Source organism: Eucalyptus grandis, chromosome 10 (assembly GCF_016545825.1).
Source record: "Eucalyptus grandis isolate ANBG69807.140 chromosome 10, ASM1654582v1, whole genome shotgun sequence".
NCBI classification, from domain to species: Eukaryota; Viridiplantae; Streptophyta; class Magnoliopsida; order Myrtales; family Myrtaceae; genus Eucalyptus; species Eucalyptus grandis.
In genome coordinates, this window is record NC_052621.1 from 24,809,825 (window position 1) to 24,831,842 (window position 22,018).

Here is a 22,018-nt window from a genome sequence, read left to right on the forward strand (position 1 = left end):
GTAATTATCTTATTCATTTCACTTTTTCTTAAGCATGCATAAGCGTAATTGACTAAAACGACCCAAAGATGCATGTGGACTTTTACAAACGAGGTAACTTCATTTCTTATATATATATCTCTTAGGCAACGAGTCGGGTAACTAAGGAATTCAAAAGGGTCAGTACTATTGGCTACACCTGGTTATAAGTCGGTCATCTCCTCCCAACCTAGCTAGACACACGGATTGTCCACTAGACTATACTACATAAATCAATCATTGTATTGATAAGGAAAACCTCAATATAAAGTATAGTAAATTATCAACTTGAGAACATCTTCAAAATAATATAATAGATCAATAGAAGCAATAGCTTTTTCCAATAGGTATTCAGTAGCTCAATTTAAAGGTACTAAGGTTATAATCAATAAGAATTATTGCTACCATCATCATCTAGGGAACCACATTACCCCCTGGGCATCTCACACCCATCTGACATCGTGAGGACATCTAAGAGAAATGCGTTATACCTCTAGGCATATGAAGGAACACAGTTAGCCCTCCAAGCATCCCCACTATGACCCGAGGCATCGTCGTCTTAAGGACCAATGGTATTTCCAGTCACACATCCATATCATAATGTAGCAATTTCATAATTCAATTTAAAAAGAACATTGACATTACTACTAATAAGGAACTCAAGAGTGGATCTAACGAATTATTAATCATTGTTAATCCCCTAGACTAATATAAACTCACCTGTGCTTATAGTAGATGAATTGTAAGAAGAATTTTATATCCTAGACCTTAAACTAGCCTTATAAGGCGTTTTGTGCGCCTTTAAAAACGACAACTGTTGTCTAAATAAATGAGTTAAAAAAATTATGAAACTTTAATATAAGATAGACAAGATCTAAAGAGACATTTTCCTTGAGGAACTAAGGCCTAATTCGGTCTATACAACCCTACACCATTTTTTGAAAATCGACTGGAATCATAGGGCATCTTCATACATGACCGACTCTAACATAATAGGGTTTTGCCAAGCAAACAACTTTGAAAAATTCTAAAAATTTACTATGTTGTAGTTTAGGATGTACTCTACAACTGTCATGAATGACACATATTAGAATACTTGACCGAAAAATTTGTGGAAAATGAAAAGAAGGTGGGGTCGGTTCAGTAATCTTAAAAATAGATTTCAAACTCACTAGTTTTTCAAATATATTTTTGTCGCACGAAGTCCAAAAGTTATGAAATTAAAGTATGTCATGGAACAACGCCGATGAAATTCACCTCACACAGGTCAATACAAAATTAGCAAAATTGAAGGTCGGACTAAATCGAACCTGTCCTGACAATCTTTTCCTATTTTTGGCTCAGCCTTCAGTACTTTCAGTCTAAGTATGTACGCCTATTCAACATATGACCTTCCTATAACCATATACAAACCCAAGTTAAGTATTAATCTTTCTAACTATATAACTTTGTCTGAAACTTGCGATTAGGTGTTAGCATCTTTGGAATCACTAGATTCAAAGGATTTCTGAGGAAACTCTTCTCACCACACAACAAATGATCAATATAGGATAGAACAAAGGATATCTACTTGCCTCGGGTTCTCATCTCATCGAGCCCAATCCGAATTTATGATTTAATTTTATTTTTATTGAACAAAAAATCACGAAAATCACAAATTATGGCAAAATTACTATACATTCGAGTTCTAGGGTTATGGTTGTTCTGATACCACATGTTGGACGCAAATTGCGCAACCCAAGATCTTCATAACTAGAACAAGAACATGCATAATTGAGTAGAAAGATTAACACACCTATTTTGGGATCCATCGAACACAAAGCGGAAGCAGAAAAGGGATTACCCACATATATTAAGGGGATCAACGCATCAAGTCCTTCTCCTCTATTGCCCTCCGTATCACTAGCTCAATGAGGCGGCCCCCTCACATGTAGCGTTAGGTAAACGCTCCTTAGGTGAGGATACAGATGAGAATTAAGGTTAGAGGAGAGACTTTAGCATTATTTATAGAGTTTCTAGCCAGTCCCCCTCATTACGGGCCAGGCTCAATTCGGCTCACGCTAGCCAGCCCATATTAGACTAATTAAAAAAATCTCATATCTCACCTTAGACCAACCGTGTTTTACGGTAGTCGTAAAAATAGTAAATTACAATATCAATTAATGTAGTCCACATTAGGAAGACTCTTACAGGTGCGACCTGGCAAATGGTTGACTTGAACGGTTGCACCTCCTCTGTTATCTGTGTTTGAAGGCTGGAGAGAAACAGTGCAGAGGATGGGCGGATATGTGGGTCATGCGATGGGGGAGAAATGACAGCTTGTTTTGGCTCTTTTGTTCTCCGTCCACTGATTATTGGAGCAGTGTCGTCCTCTCTTGAGCGGTCTTCAAAGTTGACTCTGCTGCAGCATTTCGCACAGTTAGATGAGGTGTTGCTCGAGGCTAAATGCAGCAGTAGGGAGGGAGCACGCGAGTCTTCATGTGACGGAGGGTGGGAACGACCACTTTTTGCTGTTGACTCATGCAGCTTAAGAAACGGTAAAGGGAGGAGACGACACATTGGGCTGCTCTGACCAACGCACCTCCCATGTGCTGGGACTGTTGTCGGTCGCTGCTGGCTTGATGGACGTGCGACGCTGAGGTGGAGCTGGCCGTCTGAGCCGATCGTCGAGCGATTCTTGCAACTGCTGAAGGTTATGTCGACTGGAAAGCAGGGTGACATCGCACATGGAAATCAACATTGAAGTGTTGATGATGAGGTAACAGTGGCGGCTCGGTGATGTAGATGCGCCATCAAATGAGGTGGAAATTATGTTGCTCGGTGATGACATGATGATGATATGAATCGCATAATTCAACGATGAGCTTGTTAACGTAGTGTGGACCGTTGAGTCTTCGGAGTTCGCTATTTTATCGAGTAAAAATTCAGATGTCACATAAAGCCATGACATGCACGAGATTTATCTAATGTAAGAACTAAAACAGACATAATAACGGTCCTCGATTTTTGGTAGAATAATGACTACAAAAGCATTGTTAATAGCGCTTTCTAGATTTATTTAAGCAGAATAATGACTATAAAATTACTAAAACTCCCTATGTTTATTTTTCCGTCTGCTTCGTTATATTTGACAAAAGCATAACTCAATTTCCACAGTCTGGGAATGTTTCGAATGTAAATCATTTGAAAATTTGCTCATTGCTTTGAACTTGGCCTCCTCTCCACCCAATTTTTCCTTTGTACAATGCCGCAAGCTTTAGCCTTTCACACGGAAAAATTGTTATAAACCATCCGATTGGGCCCGACAACTTTGTCGCTATTTAGCCCACGGCAGGGTAGGAATGCGGATATGCTAATGTCATATGAATATTTGGTTTTCTCTTTGCCGTGACAAAAGGAAAGAGGGTCAAACGTTGGATAAAAGGATTTCAACTAAGGTGTGCAAATTCTAGTCGATAGTCTTCATGTTTCTATATTTAAATGTTAAATCATGTTTTCTTTTAAATTTTGTAGAATAGTTGGCAATTGTCTTACAAAATCTTACAATCTTTGATACGTGAATCTCTCCATGCGTGGTCCTTAATCATATGAATTAACAACAAAATATGCAGATATTCCATTAAAATAAAAGGGTGAAAAGAACATTGCCTAAACAAAGAATATTTGGATAAGGACAAAAGTGCTCTAACACATACATAACATACTAACATATGCTGTTCATGGGGCAAACATTTATAGTAAATATCTAAATGTCTAGATTTTGTCAAACCACAAAAATAAAAAGACACGCGATTCTTATTGCAAGAACTCTCAATATCTTTTATCTAATTGCGCCTGAAAACTAGGAGAAATCTTTACTAGGCATGTATTTGCCATTCACCTACTTTATGAAAACAAAGGCGTTCTTTCGCACAATTATTTGAGTAAATAAAATTCAACTTATGAGTAAAAAATTTGCATACGTGACTTTCAAAAGATAGATTTCAAAAGGTGCAAGCTCAATGAAAGGAAACAAGAAAAAGAATGATGCATTGCGCATGATCGGCCTGACTTGAACTCCGTGGATATCTGACATTAGTCTTGTGTAGTTGTGGACATCAATTCCTAAACAACTCCGCTTGGTCCGTGGGAACATGTATGTAAATGGCACGAGAAATAAGGATAAAATTGTCCAAAAATTTCTTAACCTATTACACTCTTGTTAATTTAATCATAAATCTTTTAATTTTGTCAATTCTTAAACATTTTGATAATTTGTCAATTGAGTATACTAGCCAATTTTAGTCAGAAATCAATTATACGAACATTGACTATCTTATGTGATATGGCTAGTGCTAATGTGGACAATATTTTTTTTTCCATTTTCTTCTTTTTCTTTTCTTCATTTTCCTTTTTTTCTTCCAAGCCCGGCGACTTTCACCGACCAACCCTCACCAGGTCACTGACCAGCCCTCACCAGTCATAGGCTAGGGCTGGTCAACAAGGGTCGGTAGACTTGATAGGGAAAAAAAGAAAGAGAAAGAAAGAACATTCAAAATTCCAAAATTCCATTTTAAAAAAAAAAAATTTATTTGTGTCAGCACTAGTCGTCCTACGTGATACTACCAACGTCCATGTTAGCAAATTTGGTTAAAATTTGTCAGGTGGACTCAATTAACAAATTGTTAAAAAGTTTATGACTTAATTGACAAAATTAAAATATTTGGGATTGGATATGCAATAGATTTATGATTTATTGTCTAGTTTTCTCTAGAAACAAGTGCTGCACAAGTATCTCAATATCCCATCGGCATAAGAAAATGCACATGATGGATTTAGATATCATGATGGGCATCACGTAGACAAATTTGAGGAAGAGATTTCCGCTCGGATACCGAACCACATGAGATGAACTCCCGTCGTGCACCCGATTCACATATAAACTCGTTTTTGTTAATCCATTAAGCTTAACTCCGGTCGATCGTGGCTTTGTTTGACCTTTGGATGATAGTGACTATGGAACTTCCCTCTAAACGGTCTCGCTTGTTTAGTAAATTCCCAAACTTCTTTCACGCGCCCAGATTTATTCACTAAGGATGCTAGGTTACCTGGTAGAAAAGATTTCAAAATCATTCTGAACGCGTTACATCGTGCAAGGTTGTGGTTGCAACAAGGCAGCCCTTACCGTCGGCTTCTGATTTTTGGGCTATCAAATCAAACCCTTTCATCCTCACGAAATCCGCAATGAGCCTCTCAACTTTCAAGAAGCAAGTGGGGAGGATAAACGAAACACGTCCAAGGGTCGACACCCGTGTTGTCATTCTACTTGGGTCGCACGGTCCCAGTGTTCTGTTGTTCCATCAAAGCATATATCCTGGTGAAGGTTACCTGATCCACTTGTATATCGAGCTGCAAGTAATCCGAATGTATGCAAAGAGGGTGAATCCTTTAGCATAATTGAAGGAGAAAAGCTCCTTACACGAACTTACCGATGCTTTGAATTTTAGGGCGGTTCTCATTTGGGCCCCTCCAAGTTTTCGGTTTTAGGCCCGAAAGGCTCTGGGCTAAACAAAGGTTTCCTGGCTTTCTGACCTTCCTCTACCTGATATGAGACTTAAAATCTTGAAGAACAAGTAATTGGCCCTGTTGTGGTTTTCTTTCATCCGTTTGGCCCCAACAGGATATGCTCGCATCACCCTTTTTGGGAAAAAAAAATGTGTTTGAATCCCAAAATATTGCACATCCGTATCGTGTGAGCCCAATCCACGTAATTCGTTGAATTTAGTGGGACTTACATAAGATCCACACAATCTGATTGCCCCTTGAATTAGGTGCACACCAACCACTTGATAATAACAATTAGTAAATAGCTTAACTAAATAAGACTTGCATGGCTTTTTTCCACACATCTTGCACATATCACAGTCAATGTGGACAATTTTGACTTTAGCAAGTACGTAGCTACTTGTATCGACGATACTAGATGAGAAATATGTAGAAACGCGGTCTGTAAAAGCGAGAATCAATCCTTTCATGAAATGCCAAAAAGGGATGAAAAGGAAACCCTACATTGATGAAGATCACGCATGGGATACGGTCAGGGGCTGACTGACTCGTACTTTGACCTCCTCCATAGTCAACCATTTAAGATAACCATGGCATTCACGCATGGGAAGATTGTTGCTAGTAATGCAAGAAATTCCAGGCCATCCAATTGTCATCCAATTATTCATTGCGCATACAGCTTCGTGGAAAGGGAATCGGATAAGATGAGAATGTTTAATTTTAAGTGCGCAACTCAATTTTTATATTCTGTAGAAAAATAATAAAAATTTAAGAGAGAGATGAGAGTTAGAATACGACGGATAAAAAAAAATCATCATCCAAACCAAAATACATATTTTATGAAATTTTTAAAGAAAGAAGTATAAGAAAGGGAAGAAAAACTATCTTTCGATTCATTTTGTGTGGACGTAAAGAAATTAAAAATCGAAAAGTCACTGCGCATAAATTCAATACAATGGCCCCCAACCCCTTGAAAGTGACCATTTGCACGTGGATGGAAAACGAGCCCGAGCGACTTTAGATATTTTCGGGAGGCCAAATTACCAAAACACCCCCCGTCCTTCCACGATCATAAGCAAAGCGATGGAGGATTGAAGGCGAAGCCACCTTCGCATTGTCCACGCACCAGGTGAAGTAAACCTTAGAGGAGATGATCGATCAAATGGACTACAAGGTAAACCAGCTCAGCGATCATAATTTCCAATCAATCATAACCTTCTTTCGGTTTTGACCCACCTCCTTCCTGCAATCAAGAATGAGGGAGGTGCAAAGCAGCCGATGGTATGGTTTTTTTTTTTTTTGGGTCCTACTCTATTCCTACTCTACACTCACTGCAGACTTCAAGGCCATACCTCCTGCAGGCGCATTTGAAGCCGCAACCCACTCGAAACTTACGCGTCCCTACCCCCATCCCTCCCCGAGGTGGGGATTTGAACCTCACCTCCCCCTTCCACGCATTTGGAAGGGCGCCACTGGGCGAATCCCTGGATTTAGATGTATGGTTGAATGTACCAAAAAGGTCCTAAACTAAGTGAGATCCAAAGCAACCAAAATCATGTGGTTCTAGTTAGTACAATTTCATCCTTAAGGCTTAAACATGGACGGGGTTGATGAGATCCTAAGAACAAGTGCAAAGTGGGGGGACGGTGCAAAGTAGCCGAAGTCGATGCACGGTTGAATGGAGATTGAATATATAGAAGCTTGGATGTGCTAACCAACCGATTGAACCTATATACGTGCATATAATAAAAATGATTAAAATTTCTGTACAAGTGAAGTTGAGTTTTCGTCCTAAAACGTCTTGATTGTTGAGAACTTGCACGCACCGTTGGAATCATCATATAACGATTATATAAGGAGCCGGTGATAATCTATAAATGTGAGGGAAATTCTCACCCTTTAAATTAATTTTTAGGTTGAGAAAGGAGCAAAACCAACCCATACGGATTTTGTATCTTAATGTGTCCTCTCCTACTAAGCTCGATAGAAGGATGAAAGTCGCGATGATAAAGGAATTGGATGAAAACCCATTAAGGTATATGAAGAAGCGAAACCCCCACGATCGAGTGCAAAGAGAGGGAGTGGAGGAATCACACACGACACATCTCCAAGAACCAACACCATATTTGAGGTGGTTTAAGTGCGCAATCAATCGGAAGCAATCGCTCCTAGGGCTTATTCGGTCAATTATTATGGGCGGAGCAGGGAGCACGGGAGCAAAACGAAAGACGACGAGACGACGAGAGAGACGGAGCTATCAAGAAAGAGTGTGTGCTCGTTGTAGCTAAGGGGCTCCTCCATACGTGATGAGGAGATAAGGCCATTGGCGTGGCATCGGCGTCCACTTGTCCCTGTCCGGGTCTTGAGCTCCATGTGAATCGTCATCGTTTTCCCTCCCTTTTTTGGGATAAACTCCAACCCCTCCCCTCGCACATCGCCCGCCCGTGTCGCGAGTGCCATTTGACAACAATCAAATGACAACCCTCCATTCCTCTTCCACCGATTCTATGCCTTCGACAAGGGAGAGGCGATAGGATCCGCTCGTCCACTTTCAAATTGCTCTCTTATCATTAGCATCTTTCGGTGACAAGACGCGATGATGCTACGTTACTGGTGCGATTATTAGACCTGATGATGAGCTCGAGCGGCCCGCTAAGGCCGGTGGGATGGATACGGCCTAAGGCACGTACCAAGCGAGTCCAGGCAAACGAGGAGCCGGTCCACACATGCTTGTCCGAACCTGCACGGATTCCATTGTTTCATTCAACTAATCCATATCATGGACGAGTCTCGACAATGGCCTTTTTGACTGCTGAGGGTCGATGGAACATGGCAAAGTGAATATCTACAAGAATCTCCCATAGACATTATGAAACTTACAAAACATACTTCTACTTTTAGATATATTCGGTCCAGACCCCTCGCCCGAGGCGTTGACCAAACTTTCTCTGTTACAAACGTCCGTATTATTCAATAAAATTCCCAATAAAGTAAGGAATCTCCACCTCTAGCAGCAATCGAACAAACGTGTTTTCTAAAAAGTGCATTCATTGCATGTGACATTTTGCCTTACCTTCAAGGAGTCAGTGAGAACAATTTTTTGATAAAAAGAATTTCCATTCATTATAAAGTTAAGAAAAAATGAAACAAATGATCATTGAATTTTGACGTAATATGTAATATAGTCCCCGAAATTTCAATTTATTCAATATAATTTATGAATTTTTTGTACATGTTCAACGAAATCCTTAAACTATACAAAAATATTTAATATTATTTCTGAACTTAAATTAAAATGTACATGACATTCTTAATCGTATTGAGTCTCACAGTTTTTTCTATGGAGGTCATACATCCTAATAATGCTCTCACCTTAGCATGCTTGATATTAGAATTCCAATGCTAAACTTATCAAAACGTTAAAAGGTGCTTCCATAATCTTCACATATATATCTCAAGAACACTTTTCTCATGTTCGATGTTCAATTCAATTCATTAATGCCTCTTTTACTATCATAGAGATCTATTAGGAGCTGCTCCTTATATATGCTCTTTAACTATGGCGATTAGTCCCACCCTCATCAAATAAGGTGATTACACTTTTATTTTATTTTTAAAAATATATCCCTCTTTTCTGGTTAATATTATTCATGCAATCAAAAAAATCTCCAAGATTAATAAGAAGTAAATAAGAGGAAAAATAAGCTCCTGGAAGGTACATTAAATGGGAAACAGCCTCTCTCATTGGCTTCCTGCATCATCAAGAGGCCCCAAAAGAGCAATTTCCGGCACACAACTCTAATCACGCATTTGACTACACGTGAATGAATTGAGATCAAGAATTGGAACTCCCAGATCTAAAACTAAATCAAAAGAGTAAGAAAATTTTCAAGAGGAAATAAAGGAGAAAGCAATTGGGGAGGGGAGGGAGAGATATAGGTCAAATCCCTTCTCTCTAGAAGTTTTTTTTTTTTGTCAGTCTTACTCTACTCATATTCTAACTCTCAGTCTCAGACTTTTGCCCTACTTACTTGTAAGGCGTGGGAGTCAAAACTGACACTTGAAACTAATTCGTCCACACTCTAACCCCCCTGAGAATGTGGGGATTCGAACCCCTCACTTCTTCCTTCCATGTTGGAAGGGTGGCCACTGGGGCAAAACCCCAGTGGTTCCTTCTCTCCAGAAGTTGAAGAGACAAAAAAAGGTTGAAACTTGAAGAGGGAGAGAAAGAGAAACTGATTAATACTCTAGGCAATTGAATTGACATGCAACATGTCGTTGGAGGAACGTGGTTTGATAAAATCAACGAGCCTTGGCACTCTTGAATTGTGAAGGCATCCGTCTCACTCATTGTCGCAAATAGAGGTGATCAATGGTTGATGGCTCACTCAACTCGACAAGCAAATAAATTGATTTAAATGATGTTCTCACAAAATAAATCCCGGCCCCGCCCATTTTTGGCTTGGGCCGGCTCGGTTTGAAAGTTCCTCGATTAATTTTATGTGATTGGCTAGGTTGGACAATATATCAGGCCCAATCATTGAGGGTGGCCTCAATTATCACTCTAGTCGAGAAGTTTGCATGTTAAGATACCTTTTTATCGTTGAAAGTGTTTGATATCTTAATAGATAATTACAATTTCCATAACTATTCAGGGTGGCCTCAAAAAATTAATAGTAATGCGATGCAGTGAAAACTATCCAAAAAGTTCTAAACCTATTACATTTTTGCCAATTCAGTTTAAAATCTTTCAATTTTGTCAATTCAATTGTAAAACATTTTCATTTGTTGTCAATTGAGTTCATTTAGCTAATTTTGATCGAAAGTCACTAATATGAATGCCGACGGTGCCATGTAAGATGGTTAACACCAACGTAGAAAGCAACTAGGGAGGGAAGGGAGAGATCTAGGTCAAATCCGCGCCTTCTAAAAGTTGAAGAGACGAAGAAATGTCGAGACTTAGAGAGGGAGAGAAAGAGAAAGGAAAACCGATTGATACTCTAGGCAACTGGATTGATATGCCACATGTCATTGGAGGAACCTAGTTTGGTGAAATCAAGAAGCCGTGGCACTCTTGAGTTGTGAAGGCATCCTTCTCACTCATTGTCGTGAATAGAGGTGATCAATTGTTGATGGCTCACTCGGCTCAAGAGACAAACAAAGGGATTTAGACGATGTTCTCAGACGATAAAGCCCAACCCTGCCCATTTTTGGCTCAGGCTTGCTCGGTTCGAAAGTTCCTATATAAATTTTATGTGATTAATAAGGTTGGACAACAAACTAGGCTTAATCTTTGAGCCCGGGTGTGGCCTACCCAACAATCACCTCTAGTCAAGAAGTCTGCACGTTGAGATATCTTTTTATCAGTGAGAGCATCTGATATCTTGATAGATGATTACAATTTCCATAACCATTCAAGGTGCTCTCAAAAAATTAATAGTAATATGATATAGGGAAAATTGTCTAAAAAATCCTAAATTTATTATGTTTTTGTCAATTCAGTCATAAATTTTCAATTTGTCAATTCAATCCAAACATTTTCATCTGTTGCCAACGAGTTTATCTAACTAATTTTGGTCGAAATTATTGACGTATATGCTAGTAGTAGCATTTAAAAGGTTGGCACTAGCTTAAACAATTTTTAATAATATTTTAATATTTTGTAATTTTGCATATTTTTACTTTTTTTTTTTTTTTCTTTTTATTCCTTTTCTAGTGGTTGGGCCGATCGGCCTCCCCTAGGTAGGGGTTGCCCTTGCCTACCACAAGCGAGGCATGGCTTGGTGAGGCTCAGTGAGGCTCAACTTGGTGAGGCTCCCCTCGCCCAAGTGAGCCTCAGCAAGGGTTGGCCTCACCTAATTGCAATAGGAAAAGAAAGAAAAATCAGAAAAAATAAATGAAAAATAAAAAAATAAAAAATATTAACATATTATGAAAAATTGTACCAGCTGTGTTATGTAGGATGATCGGCATCTACGTAAGCGAATTCCGATCAAAATTAATCGGATAAACTCTGTTAGCAAAATGTGAAAATATTTAAGACAAAATTGATAAAATTAGAAAACGTATGATTAAATTTATAAAAATATAATATTTCTAGAATTGTTTGGATAATTTTTCCTGCGGTGCGTTGGATGACTGGGCCAATTCAATGAGAATTATTGGTGCCGCCTTTTATCGATCGTGAAGATTGTGAACTGATGGAGTGGCGATTCCTGTGGATCGATGGCTACATGTGCGCTCTGTTACACGGCGATCCACGCTTCTCAAAGTTTCTCCATTCTTTTCCTTTTGTCGCAACTTACGATGATGAGAACAATGGTTGGGTAGATTGATTGTCGGCCTTTCTCTATTGGAGATCTCTATGGAATTGTCCCTTCAAGTTTATCTATAATTTTGACTCTGGAGTCGCATTGCCTCTATCTACAACATTACTTTTATCTTTAAATTTGACTCCGGAGCCGCACTCCCTTTTGCGAAAAAAGATTGTAATTCGGCGTGATTTTCTGTCGTGAACGTGATTCGACGCCCGCATATTAGACTTTGCTAGTTGCTATGATTGTCCAGTTCATGAAAATTGCGAGGTTTTGGCATCTCCGCTTAGCAGCATGTTAATCATGCACATCAATTTTGGAGTTTAACTGATATACACTGTGCAAGCGAGTATCTTTTCTATTCTATATAATCCCATCTTCATGTTAGCATCTATGTGACATTGAGCTAGTTTAAAAGTGTCATCCTAAAGTTATTGATTTAAAGATTGCTTTGGATGAAAAACCAAAAGGGATAGAGCTGTCACCGATTCTTGATCGGTTACAAAATGTTTGATCAGGACTCTGAATTTTGCCGTTTTGTTGACTCCCCAAAGGAACTAAAACTACCAACTCTTTCTCTATATGTTGGTTTGTTCAGCTAGAATGTGAATAAAAAATATTGTCAAGAAATGCCATGCCAATGCCGATTGGATCGATGAACTAAGTAACACTAAAGAAAGGGAAAAGAAAAAGGAGAAAGCAAACCGTTCATGTCAAGACTAAAAGGTTGCCAAGGAATAATATGTCCTTTTTTGTTTGGTTGTAGTGTGTTGTCTAACTTAGATTGGGAGACTCCGTGGTTCTTGTGTAAACATACTATTGACCAATATGAATTTTGAACTACTCCGCAATAATGTTACATATAGCCAAAAGCATTTGATTAGTTGGACATGATGCGTTGAATGGGTAGCATCAACTTGGCCATTGGAGAGTTTGCAAATTGAGCTTTGATTGGATCTCAATATATTAGATTTCTACATCACAAAACATCGCAATCTTGAGAGACAGCCATAATTCATCCAAGCACCAAAGGAAAATCTTAGGAGATGAAATAATACTAATAAAAAATTATGTGAATACTATAAAATTCCAGCTACTTTGATTGCACCCGATTCATGAACTTGGGTCCGGACAATAGTTTCTCTTTTGTTTTTCTTCCAAGTGGTGAACAATATGGGTGTGCAAAATACTCGAAAATCTGACTGCTCAAACCGGATGGTAACCGCCCGAACCGGCGATTCTTGAGGGAACCGGTCCGGTTCAGTTCAATTTTTTCGAACCGGTGGATCCGGTCCGATTTTCGGATTCCATGGGCGGATCCGTCCACCTGGATCGGACCGTAACCTTTTAATATTTAAAAAAAAAATTACTAAAAAAACTCTAAATTAGATCTCATTTCACTCTTTTTCGTCTTCGGTTCTCTTTCTCTTTGTCTCTTTCTCGGTTCCTCCTAATCCTATCGCCATTTTGATTTCTCCCCGAGCATCGACGTTGCTACCGCTACTCCTCCGCCGTTGCTATTTGCCCCCATGCATCGGCCGCCACCCGCCACAGCCACGGAAAATTGTTTCACGACCGTTTTATGTTGAAAATCCGACTATAGACCTCCTCCCCTTCTTCCCAACTCATAGACCCGACCGTTTTATGTTGAAACTAAAAATTGTTTCGCGTCAAGATTGGTTCGTGGATCACCCGAAACCGGACAGGATCGGTTAGAATGGATCCATGCAACAAACGGGTGGATCCCGGTTCTAATTTTCGAATCAAGCGTTCATGTAGCGGTTACCGACCCGGTAACCGCCCGCTCAGACCATGCACACCCCTAGTGAACAGAGCAGTTAGCGACCCTCTTTTTCATTCCAACGCTAGAGGACAAGACATCATTAATTTCATGCCTTTTATCTGCTCATTTTTTACGTTTGAATGCTCATCCCTTGCTCTTCTGTCTTCGGCTGGTACGGAGTAAACAAAAAAAAATCGAGGTTAAATCGCATGACAGCGACTCGCACTTTTGTACCGATAAGATGTAGCCAGCGACGGGGACGAAAGCGACTCGCGCGCATCCAACGATCGAAACCGATCGAATTCCAGCCGTAGAAAAGATCTTCCGCTCAGCGACGCCTGCCTGCCAGCCGTCCGATCGCCTGTCGCCGTCGCTGCCTCCGTCGCACTAGCCCTATCATCACCTTGATGGGAATCTCGTTCGCGCAAGTTGGCTGACAGCTCTCGCATTCCTGAGCTTTTTTCCCTCCTCCGTTCTGGACCGTCGGCACCTTACCCCTTCGCCCTCCAACTAAGAGATTTTTTAAAATATCTCTCTCGAGATTTTGTCCACTTTCCAACACAAAAAATAATTTCATGGAAATAAATAAATCATATATAAGCCAAAAGCGGCTACTGGTCTTTATAAAATATAATGAGAGTGACTGTTAAAATGAGGGGAAAATTTTTTTTTTTTTTTTTAAAGGTGGGCGAACCGCTCCTAATGCCTCGTGGAGAAATTCAACTTAACAATTGAGCAGTCTCTGGAACAAAAATTAGGAAAAAAGAAGCTGCGTGTGCTCTTATAGTATTGATGACAAATTTAGCCCTAGGATCCACGTTGTCAACCTCCGAATGTGGAATGACGTCACCAACACTAATACATTCCTTCGTGTGAAATAATTATTCAAGTATGTGTACATGGTAATGGGAAAATCAAGTGATTTGCCTATAGAAGAAGCAAATTCAAGTAATTTGTCTGACCTCAATTTTCATTTAGAAAAATCCCCATAAATGCCTATTTGTTATTCAAAGTTATACCCATTAAATGGGTGGGTCGAGTCGAGTTTATGTCAGGTCATAAATGGTTCGACTCAAATCGATCCATTTAATCTGTTTACAACTCATTTATTGCAATGCAAAAAAATTTACTCATACCCAACTCGATTCATACTCAACCCATTTAACTAAATTTAAGAAAAATTATTTTTATGTATATTTAAAAAAAAAATGATATTGCTAAAATAGTTTTATACAACACAAATTTAATGGACAATTTTTATAATTTTTAAAATAATTATTATAAAGAATAGAATTTTATTTTTTTAAAAAATTTAATTATGTTTTTATTTTAAATATTTTTCTTTTTCTTTTTTGGTCTTCTTCTTCTTTGGCCACCGCCGGCCATGACGACGGCCGGTGGTCGGCCCACAAGCGAGCTCAAGCCTCGCCAAATGTTGGCGAGGCCTCCACCTCACTAGATCCGACAAGCTCGAGGATCGCCGGCGTCAAGCGAGCTCAAGGCTCGTCGGGGTCGGGCAAGCTCGAGCTCGCTGGATCTGGTAAGGCTTGAGCCTCGCCCGACATCGGCGAGCGACAGCGAGGCCTCCGCCTTACTAGATCTGGCGAGCTCAAGGCTTGCTAGCATCGGGCGAGCTCAAGGCTCACTTAGCCGGTCGTCGGCCATTATCGTGCCGATGACCGGAGGAAGAAGAAAGAAAAAAGAATAATAATTATAATTTCGATTTTAAAAAAAAAAATTTGTAAAGTTAAAGAGAGAAGAGAGAGATTGTGAGGTTTTGGGTGAAAATGGGTTCTAAATTCAACCCATTTAAGACACACTTAAAACCCACCTATCAAAGTCTCTAATTGTAACTATTGGAATTCGCCCCAGTGACCACTCTTCCAACATGGAATGGGAATGTGAGGGGTTCGAATCCCCGCCTTTTCAAGGGGGGGATGGGGTGTGGATGAGTAAGTTTGAAGAATGGGTTTCGATTCCCACGAGAAATAGTGCAAAAATCCGAGAGTGAGTGTAGAGTAAGCGTAGAGTAGAGACGAAAAAAAAAAAAAGTCTCTAATTGTTAAATTCATCTAACTACTTTTTGTCAAAAATAAGTGGGTCATATATGGGTCTAAGACCCATTTTAACACCTCTATTCAAAGTAAATGATAATGTATTGAATCGCATAGGGATAAACTCTTCATTTGAAAACGATGATAGTGATGCCGTATGATCTCTTCAATCTTTCATGCTTTCCATATTCGTATTTAAATTGTGATTTACATAATTCAGTTTTCAATATACATAAACTTTTCGTTCATTTTATCTTTTGCTGCACTCCTACTTTTTCTTTCCAGAATACTGCTTTATAGTACAAAATTTGAAGAGAGAATCTGCTGTGTTAAGTCTAGTCTTCTGGGATATTTTGTATAATTAATCAGATCTTCTTTAACTCCTTTTAAGGGATATTAATCTATTTAATACAGAAGAACATTGGCCCATCTTTTTTTTTTGGTCAAGATAAATCATGTGGCACATCATTTAAGAAAAGCACATGAACGATTGGATTAATTTTTATAATGGAAATCTCACATCTTAAAGGCATCCTGGGAGGTCACTTCATCGTAAAGCCCATCCGACGATACAAATTAATTCTCATTTTTTATCTTCTTTTTTTTCCCTTTTCATTTACTGTTTCCCAATTTTGCCCTCGGTCTCTTCCACGAAACCATGTGACAAGAACAGAGCACCGTGCTCTGGTTGTAAAAAATCTTCTGCATACTCCATTTAAAAGAAGAATACACATAAACTAATGTCTTTTTACAACCGTCAAATAGGCAAGTCGAATTAGGTCAAATATAATTGAACTCAAATTGACTCATTTAACCAATTATTTACTTATTTATTTATTTATGTAATACAAGTTTAGTAACTCATATCCAATCTATCTTGTACCCGATCCTACTTACATAGTTTAAACACAAAAATTAGTATCCAAATTGAGATGGAGTAGTAAGAGAGCAAGCATAAAATCTAGTGAGGGCAAGATAAAGTAAAGAAAGACTTGTATAGATAGATCAAGTTTAAATAAGTTATAGATTTATTTAACACTCGTTTCATTTTAAATCCATTTACTAATTATAATTCATATTACGGGCTGAGGGATAAATTTATAATTCGTTTTGAAAAGTCTATGTCTTCTTAATCTTACTTTAGTCAAGATTGATAATTACTAACTTTTGAATGCATAAGAGATCTGCACAAACAGAAATTAATTACCGGATCGATATTTATGTGGTCATCCATTGTCTATTATGGTTTATCAATAAATAACGAAAATTCATTGACCAAATCAAAATTGGCAATTAGTCAAAAGTGAAACCAAACATTGAAGCTACAACCCAATCTATTACGCGAAACTACCTCAAGAAAAGCGCGTTCTTACTTGCAAGAGCAATTAAAACGGGTCGGTGGGATCACGGACTTTACACTCGATTTTTTTGGGGGGCGTGTGAATGATAGAGAGAGAAGGGATGGGGAGGGGAGGACCGTGGGCAACGTGGCGCCCGCTCAACGGCCAGATCGGATCCCTACTGGCCCGTGAAAACAGCCGCGTGGGACTTGGAAAAATCTGCCCCCCTCCCCGAGCAGCGAGCACCACGCCCGGGTCCAACCCCTCCCCACCTTCCTCGCATCTTTGGCTTCTGACCCGGGACCCACGCTGCGACCGGCCACCCGCTCCCCCTGTAAACCCCCCCACGTGGTACGGATCTGCATACGCAGTATATCTCTACACGCCCGCTCCGCAAAAAACCCCGGTGCTCCCCCTGTCAACCGGCATTAGCCTGGCGAGGTTTTTCTTTTTTTCCCCCTCTTTAATATATATTAAATTGTATTTTTCGGCGTAATTCCCCGTGCTCGCCCTCTTGTATTATTGTATATATGGCTCCTCTGTCCTAGGGGTAGAGAGTGGAGGAGCGCTAAGGCGGCGAGATTTCACCGGGGAAAATTCTCTCCCGCTCGTCCCCTCTCCGCTTCTATTTTTTCTTGGTTCTTCCGAATCCGGGTAATTGTTGAGAAGGGTTTTCAAGCAAAATTTTTTCCTTTTTTGTTTAATCGTTCCGTGTGCCGGAAGGAGTGGGCGTGCCCTTTTTGGGATCCGATTTTCCTGGGGAACTGCTGAATCGGGCTTTCGGCTTTTCGAGCGCACATGCTTGTGAGCTCAGCTAGCTAGCTGATCGAAGTTTATTCTCGGGGTATCTTTTCTCGAGAGAGTGGAGATTTTTCCCCTGCTTTTTGGTTGTGTTTTCCGGGGAAGAAAAAAAAGGGGAGGTGGGTCGATAGTGTGAGCAAGATCGAGACTCTGTTTCAGTGAGAATTTTCATTTAACTTGTGGTGGCGAACTCTGTTCTTCTCCTCGTGTTGACTCGGTTTCATTGGTGTCTCCGACTTCTCTCAGGTTTTGCGCGAACTCGGGAGGAACAAAATTTGCAAGCTTTCCGGTTGGTGGGAGAGAAAGACACAGAAACTTGAAGCTTTTTCCGGGAAAGTTTTGGATTTTCGCTTAAAAGGCTTTGCCTTTCGCTTTTGCTGCAGCGTCAGTATCGGGAGAACAGTCATGGGTAAAGTGCTGACGACCCGTTTGCGGTGGTCGCAGCCAATCGTTCCCCAGTCGCCGTCCTCGTCCCAGACTCTAGCCTCCGCGATCTCTTCTCCTTCCTCGCGGCGGCGAGTCCGGAGCGACGTCGGGCCTCTCTTGTGCCGGTATGGGCAGAGCCTGGAACGCTCTGCCCTGTTCGGTGCTCCGCCGGCGAAGCTCCACAGGTTCCGATCCTCCGATTACTCGAAGCCCAGAGCTCGCACTGTGAAGCGCGCTTGCAGCAGGAGCGCGAGCCTGGACGACGCTTTCTCCGACGAGGAGTTCTCGAAGATGATTCAAGAGTTGGCGCTCAGGTTCCAGCACTCCGACGACGTCAGTGACGGCGTGGATAGTATATCTGCAGATGCAGAGGCGGTGGCGGAGTGGGCCTCTGACCGTGGGGAGGACGAGGTTTCTTCGAGAATGAACAGTGGCGTCAACTTTGACTCTGAACAAATGCAACTTCCATTGTCCGATATTGAGTATAAGGAACATCCATGGCAAGACGAGAGAATCGAGCGAGATTCTTCGGATTATGAAGGCAGTGATGCGATAATTCCTGCGAATATCGAGCGGAGGGCAAATAGCGTTGATCTCCCGCTCTCGCTGAGGATGATCAAGAGGAAGATGCAATGGAAGGAGGGCTTCAGAGAGGCCGGCGAATCGGCGTATTGCTCGGTGAAGAAGGCCTTCTCCTCGATGGTTTTCATCATCCGAGAGCTCCACAGCTTCGCTCTGCAGATGAGGGAGGCTCTGTTTTACGAGGATTTGCAGGGGATCCTGGCCCGCGTGCAGCGAGAGATGCACGCCTCTTTTGTGTGGCTGTTTCAGCAGATCTTCTCGCACACGCCGACCTTGATGGTGTACGTGATGATCTTGTTGGCGAACTTCACCGTGTACTCGATGGGGAGCAACGTGGCGATCGCAGCTGCACCGCCTGTCGGGACTTACGCTGCTGCCACGGAGACGGCTTCTGCTGTCGAAGTTCAAGACAATTCGCAGCAGAAGTTTGATTCCTCGACTGCTAAGACATTTTCCATTTCGTCGTCGAGCGGGAAGACGACTTCCATCGGTGGAAACAATGGCGGGGGCGGGAAGGTTCGCCCCATTGCCAGCGGGATGGACGGCGAGGGACAGATCCATCGGGACAATTACGGTTCCATTCTCCCCAACGGAGCTTCTCAATTATCCTCATTCGGGACCACGAGAGAAGCCGAGTCGGTCTCAGGGCAATCGATCCGGGAAGAGGAGACGTCCCTGTGGAACTCGATGGTCGAGGAGGCCTCGCAAATGCAGGCTTCCTCGAGGGACGAGGCCCTCGACCACGAGACAATGCAGAAATTCGTCTCCCCGGTGACGGCGAAAGTCGAACCAGATGACTACTACGCCGAGTATTTCAGGACGGAGCTGACCTACCAGACCAGCCTATCTCAGGATCCCAGCAACGCCGTCCTCCTCGTCAATTACGCTCAATTCCTCTACCTCGTCGCCCACGACTACGACAGGTACTGTTCTTCCTACATGTTCCCGCTCAAATTTCGTCTTTCGGCCATGCATGGTATAGAGAATTAGGATGTAATCCTACATGCGTCATATCACAAAACAAACTTTCACCAAAATTCCGAAACTTGATGAGCAGACAAGCGCAAATTCAGTTTTTTATTTTTTATTTTTTAAGTTCCTTTTTTCTTTGTCCTGAGAGATTTTTTCCGGGGGTTTGGTGTTTGATTCAATGTTTCTGGAGAAATTCGCGCGGGTTCGGTCCAAACTAGTCATCATGTTCAAGTGGGCTGCTCGTTTCTGGGATATTGATAGGGGAGTGTGTGGTGGAGCTTGCCATTCTAGGCAAAGAAAGATCGAATTTGACTCGGCCTCTTGCGGTGGTCCCAAAAGAAATGGCGAAAATACAAATAGAAAATATATATAAAAAAAAGGGCCTTGCGCACGTGATGCACGCGCCTCACTGGAAAAAATCTGCAGCTCGACATGAAAGGGTGCTGCTCGGCTGTAGTTGTCGACCTCCCACTTGTTTTTCGTACGTTTGTTTTGGGGAATTTAATGTTTGGCGGAACGTTCGTGTAGCCTTCTGACGTCTTTATCTTTTCGCTGTGCCGTGTTGGATCCGAACAGAGCCGAGGAGTACTTCAAGAAGGCGGTGGCCGCGGAGCCGGCGGACGGGGAGGCGCGCAGCAAGTACGCGACCTTCCTGTGGAGGGCGAGGAGCGACCTGTGGGCGGCGGAGGAGATGTACCTGGAGGCGATATCGGCGGACCCGAGCAACACGTTCTACGCCGCCGACTACGCCCACTTCCTGTGGAACACCGGGGGCGAGGATACGTGCTTCCCTCTCTCCTCCCCGGAGGAGGACCAAGCCCACTGCGGCGACGGTTGTGACCCCCATGAAGCATGATAAATCAGTTTTTGAAAAACATTATAAAAAAAAAAAACAGGGCCCTTTTTTCTTTTTCGACCCTTTACCCAGAAATTCATTTTGTAGCAAAAATTATATACGGGAAAAAAACGGAGAGGATAAAAAGGACGGGTCCTCAATTTTTATTTTTTTTGGAATTTTTGTTTGGTCACGTGACCGGAGCGTGTGACGTGGGGGGCAGCGAAGCCGCCGGTAGTGGCGAGCATATGGGCCGGTTCGGTGGCCCGCACGGGGCGGCACTTGGGCCGGGGGCGACGCACGTTGCTTGGAGATGGAAGGTCTTGCTTCGGCTCTAATTTTCCCTCTCTTTTCTTTTTCTCTTTTCTTTCTTCTTTTTTCTCACACGACCCAACGTGGCTTTATTGTAATTATAAATCTTTTGTCAATACAGCGGATCCTTTAATAAGGCAGTGAAATTGAAAAGAAGAGGATCCAGTTCTCTCTGTGCACCGAATTGAGACGGGTTGAGTTTAATTGGTTTTGTTGGCTGCCTCGTTCTAGGATATTAAAAAACCCTTTGAAAGGAATGATGGTCTAATTTGAATTTTAATGGTTCGAGTTGAGTTGGCACCTTCGATTGATGTTAGATTATATGACATGTCCTATAGAATTGTGCAAAAAGTTATCACAAATACTATTTACAAGCGTTCAAGTGACACTTCACATTGAAAAGACCCAAATTTCTCCTCATTGCTAACTCATTTAGCATTTTTCAATTAAAGTTGGTTTCGATTGGGTCAATTGAGACACAAGGATGATGGATGTGAATGCGCAAAATGGTTTTTGGGGCGTTTTCAAAAATGAAGGTACGTAAAACAGTGCGGGCTGGTAGGGCGCACATGTTCATGTTGGCCCAGTTGCTGTTAGATAAAAGTTCTTACCTGCTCTAGGAAAGGCCAAAAAAGAGAAAGCAAACTCATCATTTGAATGCCGTAATCGATTGAATGGGGCACGAACGATCGTTTATGCTACAACACATGGGACGTAAATGCAGATGCAATGTTCCTCGATCCCAAGAAAGTTGGCCAAGCAGAAAACGACGGCTAATCCATGTCAAGTAGGCTTCCTTTCCATCAAAAGGATTTGCTACTTCATTTCATTTCTTTATAGAACTTTCTCAATGTTTTTTTTTTTTTTTAGGAAAAAGAAGTGATGCTTACTTTATCAATGTAACACGTAATTTCATTCACCCGCTTCCTGTTATATATCTAATTCATCATAAAGCAATTCCTTCTCTGTCTTGCATGCACATTTGACCTTACGCATGAATAAAAAGTTCTTTAACGTTCCGTGAAAAATATCTTCCA

General features: G+C 41.3%; 1 protein-coding gene across 2 annotated transcripts; it reads left to right on the forward strand.

Moving 5' to 3' along the window:
* The first annotated feature begins 17,547 nt into the window (after positions 1–17,547).
* LOC104422397 lies at positions 17,548–21,154 on the forward strand. 2 transcript variants are annotated; one of them, XM_018864273.2, is made up of 3 exons: positions 17,548–17,707; positions 18,101–19,785; positions 20,411–21,154. In XM_018864273.2, the coding sequence occupies exons 2-3, from the start codon at positions 18,260–18,262 to the stop codon at positions 20,688–20,690; spliced, it is 1,806 nt and encodes a 601-aa protein (XP_018719818.2). In that variant the 5' UTR covers positions 17,548–17,707; positions 18,101–18,259; the 3' UTR covers positions 20,691–21,154. The 2 variants fall into 2 exon arrangements, with proteins under 2 accessions (XP_018719818.2, XP_010033016.2); XM_010034714.3 differs by lacking the exon at positions 17,548–17,707 and adding an exon at positions 17,714–17,973.
* Positions 21,155–22,018: the final 864 nt, after the last annotated feature.